A 21,209-nucleotide genomic window follows, 5' to 3' on the forward strand; every position below is an offset into this window, starting at 1 on the left:
GGTGAACACTTCCTCCAGCCCACCACGGCATTAAGAATCTCTACCTCAATCAGAATTGTATACAAATAGCCCAAGTGTGCAAGGAGGGTGAGAAAACCACAGTTCTACAGGCAGGACGTTGTTAAATAATAATAACGTTAATAAGTACAATAATAATTATACCTCGGATTTTTAGGTGGTAATAGGTTAGAATGCAAAGTAATTTGGTTTGTAGGATGTGTCATGCAACCCGTTTTACCAAATTGTAGGAAGAGTAGCATAAATTCAAGGAGTTCTATAGGCTGTACCCCTGATACCTATGCAGATATCATGGCATAACCGCTGTACAGTGTAGTGTATACTTGTTACTGGCTTAAGTAAGTTTGCATTCTAACCTATCAGCACCTAATAATCCGGACTCTAATAATAATAATAATAATAATAATAATAATAATAATAATAATAATAATAATAATAATAATAATAATAATAATAATAATAATAATAATAACTTCTTATGACTCCACATTATTCAAGACAATAAAAACACCCAGGAACAAGTTACGAAACTCTCGAGGTTTCCAAGAAAAGCTGAGGGAAGTACGCTGGTGTCGTTTAGAGTAAGAAGAGAGGCTGATTGTGAAAGAATGGGAGAAATATAAGAGAAAGGGGAAAAGAAATGGAGAAACAAGGGAAATGAACGTGTTGCATAGTGACACATGTGAACCAAAAAATAAATATTTGTTCAACGGAATTTTGATGGTAACAGATTTTACGAGATGACGCAGTGTTGAAAATGTGTTGTGTAGTTCTTTAAGATTCCGGAAGACGGTAACATAGGGTTATCGTGTTTGAAGACCCTGAAATGCCATCTACCTGAGACGGGATTGAACTTGCCTTCTTGAGAACAGAAAGAAAACGATTAACCGACAGCGCAGCACCATTTTCTAGACAGAAACAAGAACAGAATATTATGAGTACCGGTACGTTTTATTTTACTGTCGGTTTTGACGGTCCACTAACTGAAATCCGTTTTAGGCGACGGCGGGATAAGAAAGGGCTTGGCGTGAGAAGATACCAGCTGTGGCTTGAAATGAGGTACCGTACACTCCCAGCATTTGCAAAATTTGGAAATGGGAAATCTAGGAAAACCACCTTCAGGGTCGACGATGGTGGAATTCATCTTCTGAGTACAAGATTAAAACTGCACAACCCGTACCGCGCAATCTACTAGTTCAGTATTCATCTTCCGCCTCTGTGGTAGTGGTTAGTGCGATCAGCTGCCACCCCCGAAGGCCCGAGTTCGATTCCCGGCTCTGCCACGAAATTTGAAAAGTGGTAAGATGCTAGAACGCGGTCTACTAAGCCTCGGGAGGTCAACTGAGTAGAGGGGTGTTCGATTCCCACCTCAGCCATCCTTGAAGTGGTTTTACGTGGCTCCCCACTTCTCCTCCAGGCAAATGCCAGGATGGTACCTATCTTACGGCCACGACAGCCTCCTTCCCTCTTCCTTGTCTATTCCTTCCAATCTTCCCATCTCCCACAAGGCACCTGTTCAGCGTAACAGGTGAAACAGTCTGGGCGAGGTACTGATCCTCCTTCGCATTTGTTTCCCCGACCCAATGTCTCACCCTCCAGAGCAGTGCCCTTGGGATGGTAGAGGTGGGATCCCTCGCTGAGTCGGAGGGAAAAGCCAACCGTGAAGGGTAAACTGATTAAGAAAGGAAAGAAGGAAGAAAGATAGATCATTATTATTATTATTATTATTATTATTATTATTATTATTATTATTATTTGAAGTCATTGTACAAAGATCTAAGACGCAAAAAATTATTTCTATGAATAAAATAGCCTATTTTACAAAACTAACGTAGGCCCTATACATCAGAGGCCGGCTCCATGGCTGAATGATTAGCATGCTCGCCTTTGGTCCGAGTGGTACTGGGTTCGATTCCCGGCCAGTCCGGGATTTTGACCTTAACTGGCTAATTCTGATGGCTCGGGGGCTGGATGTGTGTGCCGTATTCATCATAGGTTGGGCCCCATTCTCATAGCCACGCAGGCCGCCTGTACGGCGCCTAGTGATAAAACCTGCACCAGGCCTCTTCGGAGGCCATACGACATTATTATTTACCAGATATTATAATAATAATAATAATAATAATAATAATAACAATGTACACAAATACACTAGCGCTACGTGCGAATGCGATTTACAAAATCACAGTTGAATTTAATAAATAGTCGCCATTTCATCTTTCAATACATGACTGTTATATCCGCCATTGTAAGCAAATAAGTTATGTTAATAAAATTAGCTGTTCTGAGTACAATGCTACTTTGTCGTGCGTCAACCTCTTACAAGACAGCATTGTTGCCCATAGCAAAGGAACCCACATCTGGAAGACATGTTTGTAGGTGACTGTGTAAATTTAGAAATAAATCTTAATCAGAGTGAATGAGTCAAGTGTATAAAACCCAGACAAACGTGGAAAAGACTGAAGGCATTAAGAGAGCGGGAGCCGAGTTTGAACAGAATAACTCAAGCGGAATGTATGTGCTGAAGGAGAGAAAATGAAGAGATGAGATGATATCTTTTTGAAGTTGAGATGCTGATGCTCGTGGAACATTCTAAGAAGCAGCAGCATGCGGTTTTTCAGACACAGTAAACGCTCGCGCACAATCAAAGAGCTGCTCTCTTTCGAGAATCACCTCGCCCATCCCATCCATCTTACCATCAACTTATTTCTCACTCCACCCTTTGAAAATCTTTTGAAGTAGAAACATTACGGAAAACTGCTGCGCATGCTCTCACAACCCAGCATCTTCCACTCGGCTTCATTCTCACTTTAGTCATCATGTATTTAATCACCAACCAACCAGCAGCCTACACTTCTCTCCAAAGTTTCAGCCGTCAAAGCAATATTATTAGATTTTGTACGACACGATAAAACAAATACCGTACCGCTAGAGCTACAGATACAGCATTGTGGTCTTGATATTAAGGATATAACACCTAACTTCTTGCGAGTTCTAAAGGGAAACTCAAATGCCTTATCCCACATATATTTTAAATTGCCGAACTTGTGTCCCTGCATTTCTGAAATCTCCTGACAAGAGGAGTGTCACAACTTCCATGCCGAAACCTACCTTGAAACTTCGGTGACATAACCAAAGCTCTAAGAGAAGAACAAACGCAAAAAATAGCTGTCTATCTATATCCACTGAAAGGCCCCGAAATAAATTAGACTTTAAAGCAATATGGAAGTGATAGGCCTCCCAGTCGCTACAGGTTGGATTGCACTGCACTGTCGGCAAGCCAGCGCGGTTGAGCGTCCAGCAGTATACTCAGAGCAGAGGTCAACAGTGGATCGCCAGTGAGGCAGGGACATCCAGCTGCGCCGCGTCACCACTTGGCCGCACGTAGGATTCCAACTTCCATTCATACAAAACATACATTACATAGATTCTAAGACTGTTATAACAACTTACAGCGTTCAGTCTGCAAGCATCTGAATTAACTAAGCGACTCCACAATACTCTGTTCCTGTGGCCTCGTTTACTCACACACCTCTCATCTTCAATCATTAAAAATGTAACCTGACTATCGTCTTCTTGGTCTCTCTCTGCTTCTCTCATCCTCCATATTCGAATCTATTACTCTCCCAGGTAATCTATGCTCCTCAGTTTACTGTACTTCACATGATCACCAATTTATGTGTACAGCTTCATCCATCGAGTTCATCACCAAGCGATCTCCTCATTCCCACCTAGCTTTCGCACCCGTAAAGATACTGTACTTTCGTCTGGGAGTTCCTTCATACCTAAGACCGTACACCGCAACTATGAGCTTGCTGCATTAGCTTTCCTGCACTTTGATTCAATCTCGCTTACTGTGATACCATCCAGGGAGAATACATTTCCTAAATCCATGAAATGATCCACCTGTTCCAGAAGTTTTGTACTTCTGACCTGACATTCAGTTCCCTTAGGATTCTTCCCAACTGAAATGAAAATGCTGATATTAAACAATACTTACTGCACCTCCTTTCAATCTCCAAGATAATAAATTGCAGGTTTCAGCACGGTCTTCCATTAAGACCAAGTCATCGAAATAGGCCAAACTACATACCAGCCGAATGCTCGGGGGCTGTTTCTTAAGGCTATGCTTTTTGTCCTTACGTCACCGAAAACTTCCCATGTGTTCATGCCACGTTAAACCACTAAAAGTATCCTTTTTATAACGGCCAATTATTATTATTATTATTATTATTATTATTATTATTATTATTATTATTATTATTATTATTACAAGTGAAATATGTAAGGCGAGTGGAATGTATTTTTTTGAAGTCTTTGTTTTATTTTTATTGACCTAACCTGTACTGTATAATGTTGTAACATAGGCATTTGTAAATAGTAGAATTCTGTCTATAGTTACATAACGTTTGTACAGGGTGTGTTACTTTGTTGGTATGTGTTCTGGAAAGCGTGTTCTGTCTATTCTGGAAAAATACGACTTTCGCGATCATGCGTATTCTAGAATGTTAGTCAAAATTCTCGATCGAAAGTAAGGTTGTGATTGGTGAGTCTAGGTGGCGATAGGGAATACGTGCACGCTGATTGGTTGCCTCCAAGGCCAGTAATTTCTATATATAGTGAGCGAGGCAGTGTTCGAATTAATTCTGTATCCTGAATTCTGTTGGTCTCGGTTTATCTGTCTGCGAGCAGCCTATCTGGATGACGTCCCTCCGGTTTTCGGGATGGCGCACTCCTCGGGTAAGCACTCTTGAATTCCGTTCCTGCTAAAAATTCCGTAATGTTCCGATTTGGTTTTCATACAGGAGTCTGCCCTAACCTCGCCTAGATTCACCAAATTAGTTACTTATGACGCCTTAGTTTTTCAGCTAGACTTACCTGTTCGTTTCCGAGGCATTCCCGTTTTGTTTCACTAAAATATGTATATTGTAGTTTAATAGTATTTCCCTTGGGGTTTGCCTCTGATAGTTCTGTATAACTTTAGGTACGCTAGATTTTGGATAACCTGTAAATTGCATTGTACTACTGCATTGGTAACTAGATGTACAGTTGATTTGTAATTTGAATTTACACTGCTACGAATAACCTATGTATATCACTGAACTTATAGCTCATAACTTGGAATGTATATGTAGAATTATCTTGTAAATAATATTTAAAAAACTAAGGATCACGGTGATTCATTTCGGAATCCGCTATCTAAGCCATGTCCATGCCTTTGGTAGGTTCCCAGCCCTTCCATCTTCCCGTTTTGTCGTTCACTAGTTGGCCCTACTGATAGTTACGTACTTGTTTTGTTGGAGATCCGCGTAAAGGCTAGTTACTGTTTTTCCAAGTGTGTAGTGTTTCCTTATATTGTGTATTGTACTCTTATCTTCCCCTTTTAACTGTGTTTGTGCTTTGTTTGGTGTTACCACTGTAGTAGAGGTAACAATTATTATTATTATTAGTATTATTGGACGATATTTTTTACACAACCTGCATACATAACTCTTTTTATAACTCGTCGGAACTTTTAGTTTTACGTGACTTTTGGATCATAATCATAATTACAGGACATCCAGTGTGATCAGAACTACAGAGCCATGGCATGAATGGATGTGCAAAGCAATTCAATCTTCACGAGCACGTTCGAGTTTCATACGAGGTTATGTTACAGCCTTCATCGCTGTACATATGTGCGGCTGTAAAATGTTTATGTAAATTAGGTACGATTCATGTAAGTCACCTTTTGGACATGTTTCCTGTAATGGAATGACTGATAAGCTCACCTTTGACTAAACATTCCAAACCAGCCTGTGGCAGAAGTGTGCTTTGATTTTGACAGTGTCTACAAATTATTTGCTATTTCCGGATGATGCTGTTCACATCGTAACATGTCCCCCGCAGAATATAAATCAAAGCGGCCGTAAAATGACGCGCCTGATGTATTGTTGACATCCTCAATCAAAATGCCAGAAAGAAATATAATCTGCATTTAGCTGGTAGGATGAGAGTTAGGTAGCCAAGGGAAATGTCATATAGTCTATCAAATATTAGAGCTTGTAAGTTTTACGTGACTATCGGTATCGTGATTATACTCATCAAAAATATTAGACGTCACCGTTTCAGTAAATAAATAAATAAATAAATAAATTAAATAAATAAATAAATAAATAAATAAATAAATAAATAAATAAATATGTAACCGGCTCCTTGGCTGAATGGTCAGTAGTAGCCTTTGGTTCAAAGTGTCCTAGGTTCTATTTGTTGTGAGGTTGCGTTCGGTTCATTTCTCCAGCTCCAGGGCTAGATATTTATGTTCGACTTACTATTCATCTTCATTTACGTACATCATATCACATTACCAATCACCACAGAAATACGCTATAATGAATACATCGCTCCACATAAGGTTGACGTCAGGAAAGGCTACCTGCCGTAAAACTGTGCGTAATCCACATTAGTGTCGACCCCAGATAACTGATAAAGAAATATTTTTAAGAAGAAAGTCTTACAAATGGAAGGATTCCAAGGGAGGAAAGAAAAGAACACAGGCACAAAGTGGACTGAAAACAGGAAAAAGAAGCACAGTGAAACAAAGAAAGAATACTGGAAGAAAAGGAAAGAACAACTAAGGAGGAAGAACTGAAATTGTAACGTGGTCCATAGAAGGTCGGAACGCAAGAAGAATAAATAAATAAATAAATAAATAAATAAATAAATAAATGAATAAATAAATAAATAAATAAATAAATAAATAAATAAATAAATAAATAAATAAAAATGTGTGCTGTCCCTTCGATTTTTAAGATACGTCATATTTAAGGAAATTTGCCTTTACAATTTAACTGAAACGTGCAATAATGTCATCCTGAAACCTGAGAGCAGTATGCAACTCCCTTATCACACGCACTACTTTTCTATTCAAATGGAACTGTTTTCATCAGTGGAATTGCTGTCCGACTCGTTGGATGGATGGTCAACGCAGTGGCTTTCGATTCAGAGGGTTCCGTGTTCGATTCCCGGCCGGGTCGGGGATTTTAACTTTCATTGGTTAATTCCAACGGCTGGGGGACTGGGTGTTTGTGCTGTCCCCAACATCCCTGCAAGTCGCACATCACACATAATCCTCCACCACAATAACACGCAGTTACCTACACATGGCAGATGCCACCTGCCCTCATCGGAGGGTCTGCCTTACAAGGGCTGCACTCGGCTAGAAATAGCCACACAAAATTATTATTAGTGGAATTGCTGGCACTTTAATGAACACTCACCAGAGAAAAATTCTAGCCATCTGATACTCTTAAGGTCGATATCCCTTGAAAGAACATTAAACACTCTTCTTCTTCTTCTTGTCTGATTCATACTTGAAAATTCTATCTGAAAACATGACTGAAGTCTGTGATAGTTCGGGATGTTTGAATTCGTGTCGATGACATCCAGCTTGTAAAAGAACTCCTTCAGGACAAAATCAACATCATGTCTATAGCAATTGGAGAGACGTTAAACAAATAGCATTATTATTGTTACTTCTTATTAAATTATAATTTATGTACTGTATTCTGCAATGGTAACAGAAACGGGCCAAAGCTGATACAGGAAAGGGTGAGTCTATGTACCGTTAATCCAATCACCATCAGTTAAATATCAGTTAACTATCGACCCAATATAACATGAGATAATTTTATTCTAGAGTATTAGGATACCATAAATACTGTTCACTAGAGGACAATTTTAGTATGTCCGAGAATATACATATATGATGGAAATTCGTTCAGTATCATGTATATCGGATGACCAGGTTGGATCAATCTCCTTGACTGAATGGCCAGTGCGCCACAGTTTCACGCAACAGCGAATGCATCCCTTACCATAGGATTGGCATCGGGAAGGGCAACCGGCTGTAAAACTGAACCAAATCCGACCGGGCAAGTTGGCCGTGCGGTTAGGAGCGCGTAGCTGTAAACTTGAATGCGGGAGATAGTGGGTTCGAATCCCACTGTCGGCAGCCCTGAAGAATTTTTCCGTGTTTTCTCATTTTCACACCAGGTAAATGTTGGGGCTGTACCTTAATTAAGGCTACGGCCACTTCCTTCCAACTCATAGCCCTTTCCTGTCCCCGTAAAGTCGTAAGGCCTACCTGTGCGACTTAAAGCCACTAGAAAAAAAATCCACATCAAGTGCCGACACCAATGAAATCGGGAAAGGCCAAGATAAAGATATTACCAGGTTGACTTCATGACTTTGATACTACGAGGTTTAGCGACTGATACGTAGCGCGCTGAATGATGGTCGTTTCACGGCATAGATTTTTCTTTTTGTACAACTTTGCTTAACGTTGCACCGACACAGTAGGTCTTATGGCGACGATAGGATAGGAAAAGGAGTAGGAGTGGGAAGCAAGCGACCGTGGCCTTAATTAAGGTACGGCCTAGTAGGAAATCACGGAAAACCATTTTCAGGGCTACCGACTGTGGAGTTCGAACCCACTCTCTCCCGAATGTGCGCTGATAGCTACGTGACCGAAAACGCGCGGTTACTTCCTCGGTCACGGCATAGTTAAAAGTTCGTGAAATCGATCTATCATCCCAGTTATATGCCAATATAAAACACGTAAACATGCTCACAAAAGGAAAATATTAAAATGAACTTAACATGGAAAAACAAGGCAGTATAAAAATATGACTTGTCATAAAAATCTGAACCATAATAATCGTATTTCTAGACTGAAGTATTTCATTTGAATTCAATCTTCCCAACTAAAACAACGTCATTCGTCACTTGTCTTCTAAATAAGGTAATTGAGTAACACTAAAAAATATTGGCACGGCCACTTTGTCCTTTAAGATGAGGAACTGGAGCAGATAAGATACAATGTGCTCTTGATTTCAGTCTTCCTTCCTCCTCCCTCTTGACTGGGGACTTATGATCTCTTCGTAACCTGCAACTTTATTCGTTCCTCTCTCTTTATGGCCCGAACTTTCCCCATCATGCACTCTGCTTTCTTTCAACTCCTCGCTGTAGAGCCTAACAGACAGACAAAGACAGCAGAAACACCACACAACTTTTCCCATTTTTGTGCAGGTCTTCAATTTGTTAACTTCTCCTCTGTCTCTTCTCCCTATATGACGTTGCAGGTTTCTTGATGGTACTATGACGTCACACTGCTTAAAGTTTAGACTCACGTGAGCAAGCAGCGAACTTCCCTACACTTCTATTAGCCTCTGCACCTCTTGCAGGCTATAACATAGCCTCGTAAAGCTGGAGACTTATGGAAAGATTCCCTTCCCTTCTCTTCCGTCTCCGCTGCGCTGTCTACGGACAAGAAGCTCGTGCCTCACCAATGCGGTATACAAAGAAAACTAATTCACCGATTTTTGGTGATCAGAACAATATTTTAACGTTATTTTAAAATAGCTGTACTACACGTTGCCGGCGGGTTATTTAGCTCATAAACCACAGGGTTAGCAGGAGATGCTAATTAGATATAACTCACGTGTGCTCAACAGAGGCTGATAACCACACGTTCTAGCGCCCTATAAGAACAATCACGTCGGTAACTATCACTATCTCCTGTTAAATAAGGGTGAAAACTTGCGGAGTGGGTCTCACACTATCCCTGTCGATATGTCAAAAACATGCTGAGTTGGTATATCGCTGCCGCTGCCGGGTGCAGTGCGCGGTGAAACAATTTGCTTACAGCTGGAGATCAGCTTAACCGATATTTCAGAATATCGGTGACAGGCGTATCTGTGACACAAAAATATCTGTGACTTTTATGTATGATTCAGTCACAGGAAATACGAGCACGGTTAGAGATGAGCTTAAATGATATTTCAGAATATCTGTGGTCGGCATATCTGTGACACAAAAATATATGTGACTTATCTGTGATTCATTCACACGAAGCACGAGCATACGATTATGGTCACGGTCACTCTTTGGTCGCAGGCGGCCAGTATGGAAATATTTCTAGTTAATAGACTATGATGACAAAGTCGCGTAGTATTTTTCGGAAGATTCGGGACATTAGAAGTGGAAAAAATAATATTCACATTTATAATTTGAAGTTTTAATAATGCACAGGGAATAGATTGTTAACATGATGCGCAATAAATTAACAAGCGGAATGTGATTACCCTTGTCGTGTCTCCGGGTTACCAATTAGTTACTGTACTGTAATTAATGCAGGTTTAAAATTAAATGGCTAAAAATAATACATTTATGAACTCAATACAAAGATTCCTGTTCATCAAAGTTGTTCACCACAAATAACTCGTGAACGGTTAAAGACATTGGCGTTTTGTTTTCACTTCCAATGATGGTAGCAAAGGGATAATAATCGGACTTTAAGTACTATGTCATGAGGTTAATATTTTCTAGGATCATCTCCCATTATTCCGCGTACAGTAAAATCTTATGAAACAAAAGATCGGAACCTACATTTTACAAAACTTCTCTTGCGTACAGTTTTTAGATACAGCTAATATTAACGGAGAAATTGTGTATTTGCTGTTTTGGTCCTTGTATAGGCCTACTAATTTGTTAAGCTGTTTTACCATGTCGTCACAAACAAACAAGCAAATGTTGTACTGAATAGTGTTGGCTACTGAATGCATGATTCGAAGCAGTGTATCGATTCATTCAAGTGTCCGAGTGAATCGATTCACAGGAAAGGCGAGCTCACGGCACACGATTCAGCTTACTCCCAGCGGACAGTGCTGAGTGGCGCTCACCGGACGTTGACGGGGAGCCGAGCTTCCGCTGCAGCGAGACATACAGTGAGACATGCTAGACTGAAAGAATCGTATGCTATAATGGACTCTCGAGCTCAGCTCATTTGAAAATAATACCCATTTGGATTCACTGTCCTCTTCTTACAGGGAGGTTTAACTAATAGATGGATTTATTTGCAGTGTTAAAAAGGTAGTCACAACATAATTCTGAAGTAGCTAGTAAGTATGTAGGCTATTAGGTTATACTATTTATTAGTTTAATGAATCTTAGTATTATAACTTAGTTGACATTTGACAGTTAAACTCGACTCTAGCCTGCCCTATGACTATGGGTCATGCTCATGAGTCATGACCATTCAAAAGTACCTGTTTTATATTGGGAAGAACGGCTCAGTATTCTCTCAGTTCATATGTCACATCGTTGCACAAGACTTCAGTCATATGTGGACAGACGCAATAACAGTATGTTGAATCAGAAAACCAGCGGGCTACTGTACATCTCGAGTAGACTATACAAAATATGACGATTTAAAAAATCCTCAGCTGATAGAAAAATACTTTTAAAAAAAGGACTGAGCGAGTTGTCGTGCGGTTAATATCGCGTGGCTATGCGTTTGCATTCGGGGGATGGTGGGTTCGAATCCCACCGTCGGCAGCCGTTAAGATGGTTTTTCCGTAGTTTCTCCATTTTCACACCAGGAAATGCTGGCTCTGTACCTTAATTCAGGCCATGGCTGCTACCTTCCTAATCCTAACCTTTCCACCCTGCGTTTGCCGGAAACCTTCGATGTATTAGAGTAACTAGCATTTTTTCTAAGAAAGGAGTTCAAAGTATGAAGACCAGATGGTAGCTGCGAGCACTGAATGCTGTTGCTGCTGTCTTACCAGCACATACTACACTGATGCAGTAGGAGCGGTGACCAATGAGCCGTGAATCGGATCACTGTATCGATTCAGTAACGTGAACGGAATCAAATGAATCGATTCAGTAAAATGAATCGAATGTCCCATCACTAGTACTGAAGTTATTTTCGACTTTCGTATACACAATCCGAAATAAGAGCCGAGTATGAGGCAAAAAATGAAGTGTACAGCCAAACTTAGAATTTGATTAGCCTAAATTAGGAGAAATACCGGCCCCGTAGTGTAGGGGTAGCGTGCCTGCCTCTCGCCCGAAGGCCCAGAGTTCGATTCCCGGCCAGGTCAGGGATTTTTCTCTCGACCTGAGGGCTGGTTCGAGGTCCACTCAGACTACGTGATTAGAATTGAGGAGCTACCTGATGGTGAGATGGCGGCCCCGGTCTAGAAAGCCCAGAATAACGACCGAGAGGATGCGTCGTGCTGACCACACGGCCCCTCGTAATCTGCAGGCCTTCGGGCTGAGCAGCGGTCGCTGGGCAGGCCAAAGCCCTTTCAAGGGCGTTAAGTGCCGTGGGGTTTGGTTTTAAATTAGGAGAAATAAGGAATGGGCAGAGCAAGTACTAGGGAATGGAATAATGTTGTGGAATATAAGAAATGAACATTAACATATAAAGATGCTTAACCAGTATTTTATCACTAACGATTCGTCTTTCTATAGTCCATAGATAAGTGTACGTCCAATCCTTATCCCGTTTCTCTACGGGGTCATATTCATAAATGTGACTTCGAGAAGTTAGTTTTGTTCTAATTGTATTTCAAATTTTGTCTACTGCATTGCATTCATTCGGAGTAGGCTACTTGTCTTGTTTTACTCTTCGGGAGTTTCTAGCACGGATTTGGTGACTCATCCTATTCTGTTATGACATATCTGAAAAGAAGAGTTTTAGTAACTGGATATGTTGGGGTATCCCGTGGAAGGCATGAAACTATTTTTGTGATCAGTCTTATGAAGTATGTATGTATACAATTCATGCATGCGAATCTGGTAAACTTGGTCGATTTTGCTTTGATTTATTTATTTATTTATTTATATCCTCATAAGGCGACGAAGTTACGGTTCTTTAGCCCTCATTTACATTTAAACAGCTACCATTTTTGATATTTGTACAGTATTCAATTAAATATCAAGTCACGAAAACTTGTAAGTTAAAAGAGGAGTTAACTATAATAAGAAGTAAAGCCCAAATATGCAAACGGTTGATAGAAAGTGGTCTACAGCAGGCTGAAAGAAGAAGAAGAAGAAGAAGAAGAAGAAGAAGAAGAAGAAGAAGAAATATAATATCCAAAATAATATCCAACGGACGAAATGTTAACTTAGGAATCAATATAGCAAAGCAAAGTAATCTCCCTTTAGACCATGAAGGCCCTTGGAGGGGTGGAAGTCAAAGGCTTCCACTATCCGTAACCTCGGCACTTGGTGGGGCAGAGTGGTTAGCTCTACGCCCGGCCGCTTTTCTCGAGGAATTAACGTGGTACTCAATTTTGGTGTAGTAGGAACCAGCATACTGTATAATATTTAAAAACAAAAGTAGAAGTGTTACCTGAAATAATATTTGATTCCATTCACACGTCACACAAACATATATAATTATTATTCAAGTCAAATATATGTATATACTCTGAAATAATTTATGGCAGATTGTAATAAACATGCTAGACAAAGGAGAGTTCATAAGAACGAAACCACAAGAAACACTGCAAGGATGACCGATATAACGGGATTTTAATCCACTTATTAATTCAATTCCAGTCCCTTGAAACAAATCCTAAATTCGTGTCAGAAAAGAAACAGAATCAGCCGAGAGAAAAACTCCCATATTAACCACAAGATCAAGGGAAGGGAAAAGAAGAGGAGAATACGAGTAATCGTTCCATCCACTTTAAGAGAATCAAAATATCTTGAAGAAATCAAATCAAGGTACTAATATTTGAATTTAATTAAAATCATTGAAGATAAAAAGAAGTATGCCCTCAGTCGTCAGGAGAACAATGAGTCAATTAATTTATATGAAGGTGTATATAAGCTACGTATATTTTTCTCTTTGCTTGAAAATACTAAGTTTAAAATATTACATTTAAAACACTTGAAGAAAATAGAATCCTATTAAAGAAGAACTTGAGAGAGAAAAAGAGAGAAACGTCTTCTAAAATCGCAATGCGTTCGAAATCCGATTAGTGTTTGAAATTAAAATCTGATTAACTGTTGAAAATAAGGCTCCACTTCAAAGTGGAATTTAATTATTTTTCCTTTACATTTGCTGACAACCATGTTCTTCGGCAGCAATTGGGAGCTAAGGGAGAGTAAGGTGAGAGCGCTGGGGGATGAAAATTTCTCTACATCTTCCGTACCGCTGGAGAGTAAATAGCAATTAATTTCTTTTCAAGTAGTTTTAAATAGTTCGAGACGAGGGACGAGGTTACAGAGAGAGAAAGAGAGAACCGGAGATATGGAAAGTGCACGAAGCGATAACTAGCCGGTCGTGAAACGTACTACTGTAACTAATGGATGCTATTTGGAGAGTTGAGTGCAGATTGAGCAGAAAACACAGGTTAAGTGTTCGTTCAGGTCGTTAATGAGCTACGAGGAAAGGGAGGGAAAAGAAATAATGATTATAGAAACGCCTGAAATACTGCATCTGAAAATGGCAGTTTTTCATGGTTAAGTTATAATTTAAGCCTTTATATAGATATACTAAATTTTTGATGTGTTTGAACAATTGATTCACCATCAAATAATAATAATAATAATAATAATAATCGTCCGGCATCTTGGCTGAAATGTATGCGTCGAGACCTTCGGTTTAGAAAGGCTTAGAAAAGATTATTCTAAAGAGGCTAAACTTGCATGATTCCAGCAAGACATAGCAGATATTTTAGATTCAAGTGATCAAATGGACTGTAGGCCTATCGCTATTAACCTAACTTGTCTAATAATTTTGATAGGTTAGAATATGAGATATCCAAAAACTGTAAAAGTAATTAGTGGTACATAAAATAAATAACATTTAGAATATGGGAGACTAATGACGACTAGAAAAACGTGTGGTTAAATGGGTGGCAACATTTCTATAAAATAGAACTCCGAGAATAAGACTAGGTGAGCATTATCTGATCCTGTAATTAACAGGGCTGGCCTATTCGATTTGCGCTACGTATGAAACATGAGCTAGCTGTTGACGTGCAGAATTCCTTCACCTACTTCTGACAACTAAATATTCGCTTTACTGTTCTCATAAATACACAGTGACAAAGTGTATGATTTAACACCGTTCATATTGTCGTACGTTAACAGGTAAAGGAAAAATTAATATTCGACGGCTTCTAAGGGACATTATTATCCTGATGTGACATTAAACCACACAAGATCGAAAGACCTATCTGCGCAGTACGACCCACGTAGATGTTAGCTTGCGTTTGCGAGATCGTAGGTTCGAACCCCACCGTCAGCAGCTCTGAAGATGGTTTTCCAAAGTTTGCCTTTTTCACATTAGGCAAACGCTGGGGTTGTATTTTAATTAAGGACATGGCTACCGCCTTCGCAGTAATAGCCCTTTCCCATCACATCGTCGCGCCACCAAAAGCCCACCTGAGTTAGTGCGAACACTGGAAAAACATAGCATAGCATAACTATACATAGATGGCATCAGCGAAGACATCTGGCCATTAAACTGGGCCAAGCCCACATGCGTGACAGAGATCGCAACCGCATCGCCACCATGTTGTGGAAAAAGTGGCAGAGAAAGTACGAGAAACATTAATTTAAAAAAGAAAGAAATAAGTATGAAGGATTGTAGTTCACATTACACTGCAAATCTCCTGGCCTGAGAGACGGCGTCACTGTCTAAGAGGCCTTCCTCCCACCTTCAGGGGAGGAATTAAAACCTTTTAGTAGTAGCAGTAAGTACTTGTCCAATTTTCAAAGTAATTACGGTTCTGAATGAATACTATTTGTAAGTTTAAGTCTATTTGTAGAAAATGATGTAGTTCTATTTGAAAAAACGGAAACAAAAAAGTTAGTTCCATTAGCTCAGCAGATATTGACACCCTGGGGAGGGACTGAAAGTCCAATTATGGTACCATTACTGAAAGTGAAAACAGAACGTCAATATATTTAACGGCCCCGATTTTATTTGAAGCGGACATCTTGGCCGAATAACCATGATATAAATTATATGAGCAAAGAACTAGTCATATGTAAGGCTTCTTGTAGGCGATATTATACTGTACAAAATAACAAATAAGTAATAGGATTGTAGCTCCGAAAGGACCTTGGTAAAATGTGAGATGGACGGCAGACACTGGTATGAGGGTAAATGGGGTGAAAAGACAGGTTGAAACTTTCACCACCAATTCCTCTCACTTCTTCTGAGTTGATTAAGTGAAAGTGCCCCATGGGGATAACTGAAGAGCGCCTGTCCAAAGGGCGCTATTTCCACCCTAACAACGTTCTGGAAAAACGCAAGAAAACGTTTAGTAAAAGGCACATGGAACATACCCACGATCGGGTATAGTACTGCTTTTACGTAATTGCATCTTTCTGGCCTGGATTCCTCATGGCATTCTATAGTACTCAACCATTATAATGCATGTGGACGAAATACTTATTGTTGTATATTCCAATGTGTTGTGATTCGCTAAATAAATGAATGAAAAAATTATAATATTTAAAAGAATCCTCAACTGTAACTACCAAGGTGATAATATGTTATAGGGAATTATCTTAATTAGGGTAATCACATTAACAAGGTTGTAAATAAAGGTAAATAAAGGTTGAGGGTATTTAGGAATTGTAGTAAGGATGCAAAGGAGAGGACACACAAGACGCTGGTAATTCTCCAGTTAGGTTAGAGTATGGTTCCAGTGTATGGGATTACTTGATTCGAGAACTGAAAAATATACAAAGGAACGCAGCACCATTTGGTCTAGGAGATTTGACGCTAACGAATACTGTTACAAAAATGTTACAATTTGTACAATTTGGGAGTCAGGAGACGATCTGCTCGACTAAGCGGTATGTTGCGGGCTGTCAGCGGAGAGATGGCGTGGAATGACGTTAGTAGACTAATAAAAGCTCGATTGGAGTTTTAAAAATAGGAATGATCAAAATATGTAGTACTTCAAGAGGACTAATTTTACCAAGTGTTCTTTCATTTGAAGAAGAATTAGGGAATGGAATAATTTACCAAGTTGAGTTCGATAAATTTCCATTTCTTTGAAGTTATTTAAGAAATGACTAGGCGACAACCGATAGGGAATCGGCCACCTTGGTAACAGTCCTAAATGCAGATATGTTGTAAATAGAAATATAAGATACAGGGTTTGATTCCTGGTCGGATCGAGGGTATCTCAACCTAGTCAAGTTAATTCCTCTGTCTCGGGAGTTGTGTGCTCTTCTTGGTCTGAAGACACATTTTTCCATTTGTATAAAACACAGACACCACACTATTAACCACCAAAGAAACACAAAATTGAGAGCAACACATCCCTAGTCATAGAGTTGGCGTCGGGAAGGGTATACAGCCGTAAAACAGGGCCAAGTCCACATGTGTGACAGGTCGCTTCCACAAACCCACCAGAGTATGGAATAATAATAATAATAATAATAATAATAATAATAATAATAATAATAATAATAATAATAATCCTCATTCTCCTCTTCCTGTCAGAACCACGGCTTCGATCCTGGCCGGATGTAGTCGATTCTTGAAGGAGGGGATAAGAATCTTTGTACTCCATGTTCATTGCATGCTTTTAGTAGTGCAGTCGGTGACCACATCCCAAATATAACCACTCAAATTAAAAATGTCTGCCTTCGATGGTAGATGGACACGGATGATGATGGTGTTGATACTAAAAGTACCAATAGACTCCAAACAAAATGTATCTTATCTATACCTATAAAGAGAGAAAGTTTGTAAGCTTGTATGTGGAGTTAATTTTAGAACTACTGAACCAACTTCAGCAAATTTTTCACCGTTAGAAAGCGTATTTATTCCATACTAGCAAATGTACCCGTGCTTCACTGCAGTATTCTACATTGTATACGGATTACTCAGTAAATTACTGTAAAGGCAGCGAGTAAGATTATATTAAATTGCATGTCTCTTAGCGCTATCTGAGAAACAAAACAGGGTGGACGCCATACGTTGTTTGCGATGTAAGGTAGGCATTGGGGAAATGTTGTCGATAATGGCAGGCCAAATTTCCTACTGTCAATCAAAATCGAGTTCAGGAGTTTCTACTATAACGGCAGGCTCACTTGGCAACTGCCATTCACAGTAGAGAGTTTTCATTAAAAAGACAGGCCTCCTTTCCTAATGCCAGTCACAATCGAGTTGGAGAGATTTGATTATAATTGAGGAATGTAGCGCTATCTAACGTATCAATAATCGAAAAACGACAATAAATTATAGGGCCAAAGTTGTAGATCTCTCCTAATTGAACGGCGATTGTAATATCTGTTCTGTAATACGACTTACCGTTTAGCCCCCACTACCCCGAAACGAAGGTCTGCATCGTCATAAAAATGCATCCATATTTTGATATTTTCCGAAGCCAAAAGTTATACATTTCAACAGCTTGGAAGTTTTCTTCAAAGAGTGTCCACGTTTCGGAATTAGCACTCCCATACATACGGAGTAATTAAGGAAGAAAGTATTAAAGTTAAGGAAGTTGAAATTAATATAAGATAGGATTATAACTGAGGACAGCCGTATAGGAAAATAAGTAAATACCAAGTGGATGTATTGGAAAAAAAAAAATGCTGCTCAATAAATTGTGATGGCATAAGTTACGGATATCAGAAGGCGGTAACAGAGGAGAAATTTAGGCGCAGGGATTCTTAGGTAAACAGATAAGATGACTTTCGGTGTTATTACTTAAGCCTAAAGAGGCAAGACAGAGGCAAGAAATTAAAGCGGAAAACAGAAGTAGAATAAAACATACAGTAAAAAATTATAGAAAATGACAGAAAACACCTTACGGTGTGAAATAATGAGCAAGACTCCGCGGTACTATTCAAATACTAACAACGCCCCTTAGTGCTATTCGAGAACGACTGTAACCTCCAACGGTTTTCCGCCAATATCCCGCAAAATGGACGAATGGCATCTCTCTTGCTCTCTACCCAAGGAACAACCACGATTATACAGGAATGATGACGAAAATGGCAATACGTTACTTCCCTGCTGGCAAGCAGTCAGAGACGTTGTTGCCGTGGTAACCTGTAGGTTCGTTGTCAGTCTGTCGGTCACACAATGCAGAGCATGAGACCCATGGAAAATAGTAATTTTCGCCGTCATTTGAAGAGTAAGCGAATTATGTAAATAAAAAAAGTTTTTTTTATAATGAAGGCACGTTTCACACATAGTCAACGGATTTTACAGAAAATCAACAGTATAAGAGAAAATGGAAGAAAACTCTTCTGGTTTTCCTATAATACCCCCCTCTCTATTCAGAAATTGTTTATTTATATGCATATCGAAACCTTTTCCGGGATGAGTATACTCCAAATATGAAGTTTAGTCGAGACTACCTAGCCGTTTCGCCTTAATGGTGGAACAAACAGACGAACATTCACGGAAAATAAAAACCACTGATACGGACTTGAGTTTACCTAAAACGGATTAATATCCGAAAAACTGTCAAACAAACAAAATTACAGACAAGGAACCCCCTACAACTTTATTTATATAGATTGTTAAAGGATGTATGCTAGAGCTAATAAGGAAAGTAGGTGGTTTATAAATCAGAAAAATTGTGAGTCTGGAACCCTTAAACGATTCTGACAAATGAACTTGGAATTTAACTTTTTACAACAAACAAACAGACAAACAAAAGCTCATACGAATTTTCTTCCTACCTCTAGCAGTTTTTCAGGAAGTATGTTTTACTTCTTTTGGCGCATACAATCAATAATAACCGGTAGATTGTTAGTCTTACAAACAGAAGTAGCATACACACGTTTTAGCCTTTTTCCGTCCGCCACTGTAGCGTAACAGTTAAGCACGATTAGCTGACATCCTCGGGGCCCCGATTCAATTCCCGATACTGCCAGAAATGTAAGAATGGGAGGAAGGATGGTATGTAGTTAAAATGGTACATGAAGCTCACCTCTGCTGGGGGGGGGGGGGGGAGGACCTGAAAAGAACTGCACTACTTTGAGGCGAGGACACTAATTTATTATTATTTTCCTATGAGAAGTTTGACATGCATTTTCTTCGTAGTTTAATGGTTCACCAGAAATTTGAATATTCATGCGTTAAGGAATCATTTCTATCTTGCGGCTCAGAACACTCGCTGATCATAAATGAGAAGCAGTACTGTTAGTTGCTGGGATCTTTGGCCGTGTGGAAAGGAAAACAACTGGTGACGAGTACGCGGAGTTCTATTAATGTATTTTCGAGCGGAAAACATTGCTCGACTGCCCACAAGCAACACACCGTACACCTTATGACATTCCGACACGAGGTCTCCCAAACTGCGCGTAGTCACGCTGATGCAAGCTAGTAGACTGCCCCTCTCTCCCCGTGGGAGATGGTATGACCCCTCTAGCACGGCCACAGAACCCAGCAATTGACAATACAATTCATTTTTAATATCTTACCTTTACTGGTACCGTCGGGTCCTCTAAGAATAGTGCACTCTTCTATAGTCCCAAAAGGTGCGAACAGCTGTCGTACATCCTCTTCTGTCTGTTGCTTACTGAGCATACCCACAAACAGCTTTCTGTCTTCTTGAGTGGAACGGTCACCGAGAACATAACCACAGGATGAAAATGAGACCGATCACTTTCTTTAATATAGGTACCCCCGTTTGCTCCAACATGGTAAATCTCCTTCAGTATGGTTCACTTAAATAATTATAATTTATAGATAATCATTCTTTCAAGTATAAATACATTTTCTCAAATCTAATTCCTGATGTAAAATATGAAGAAAAAAAATCCGAATACATTCTTAGCCAGTTTCTTATATAAATCGCTATTTGAGAGATTAGCAATGCATAGGATAGGTTAGGAGTTAGTGACCGCCTGCATTGACAAAAAGTACTGATCTCGTGAGTGTCTGTCTCTTAGATTGAACATTGTATTTTACCTAGTGATACGTGCGTTGCGGGTTAGTACTTTATCTCAATGCAAACAATTGGAAACTCCTAAGAGACGTGGAATGAATTTACCTTTGATATTATTCTTCATAGCTTTCCTCAGGGATTTGTCCCAATTTTACCACCGGATGCTCTTCCTGACACCAACACTTATGTGGAGAGATGTTGACAATTTGATGGATATGTAAGAAGAGTTGTGCATTTAGACGAACACAAACACACAGTTTAGGAGCTAGAGGAGCTGACCAACCCGGTGACCCTCTAAACCGAAGGTCACTACACTGGCCATTCAGCCAAGTAGTCTGAGTATGAATTCACTTTTGATGCAGATAACATATTGACACTATCTCTCACAGACAATAAATGAGAACGATCGAATATTGGGCGACGTAGTGTAAATAATGTTGAAAACTCGTGCAAGAAAAAAGACCCTAAACATCTGGC

The 21,209-nt window shown here is 39.6% G+C and overlaps 1 protein-coding gene across 1 annotated transcript in view; it reads right to left on the reverse strand.

Moving 5' to 3' along the window:
- Window positions 1-20,386, reverse strand: part of bru3 (bruno 3) — a 372,081-nt gene extending 351,695 nt beyond the window's left edge. Inside the window, exon 1 of the mRNA XM_067142838.1 lies at window positions 20,266-20,386. Coding sequence (XP_066998939.1) covers window positions 20,266-20,371 — 106 coding nt within the window. The 5' untranslated portion in view covers window positions 20,372-20,386. The remainder of the gene's footprint in view (window positions 1-20,265) is intronic.
- Window positions 20,387-21,209: the final 823 nt, after the last annotated feature.

Source organism: Anabrus simplex, chromosome 3 (assembly GCF_040414725.1).
Source record: "Anabrus simplex isolate iqAnaSimp1 chromosome 3, ASM4041472v1, whole genome shotgun sequence".
NCBI classification, from domain to species: Eukaryota; Metazoa; Arthropoda; class Insecta; order Orthoptera; family Tettigoniidae; genus Anabrus; species Anabrus simplex.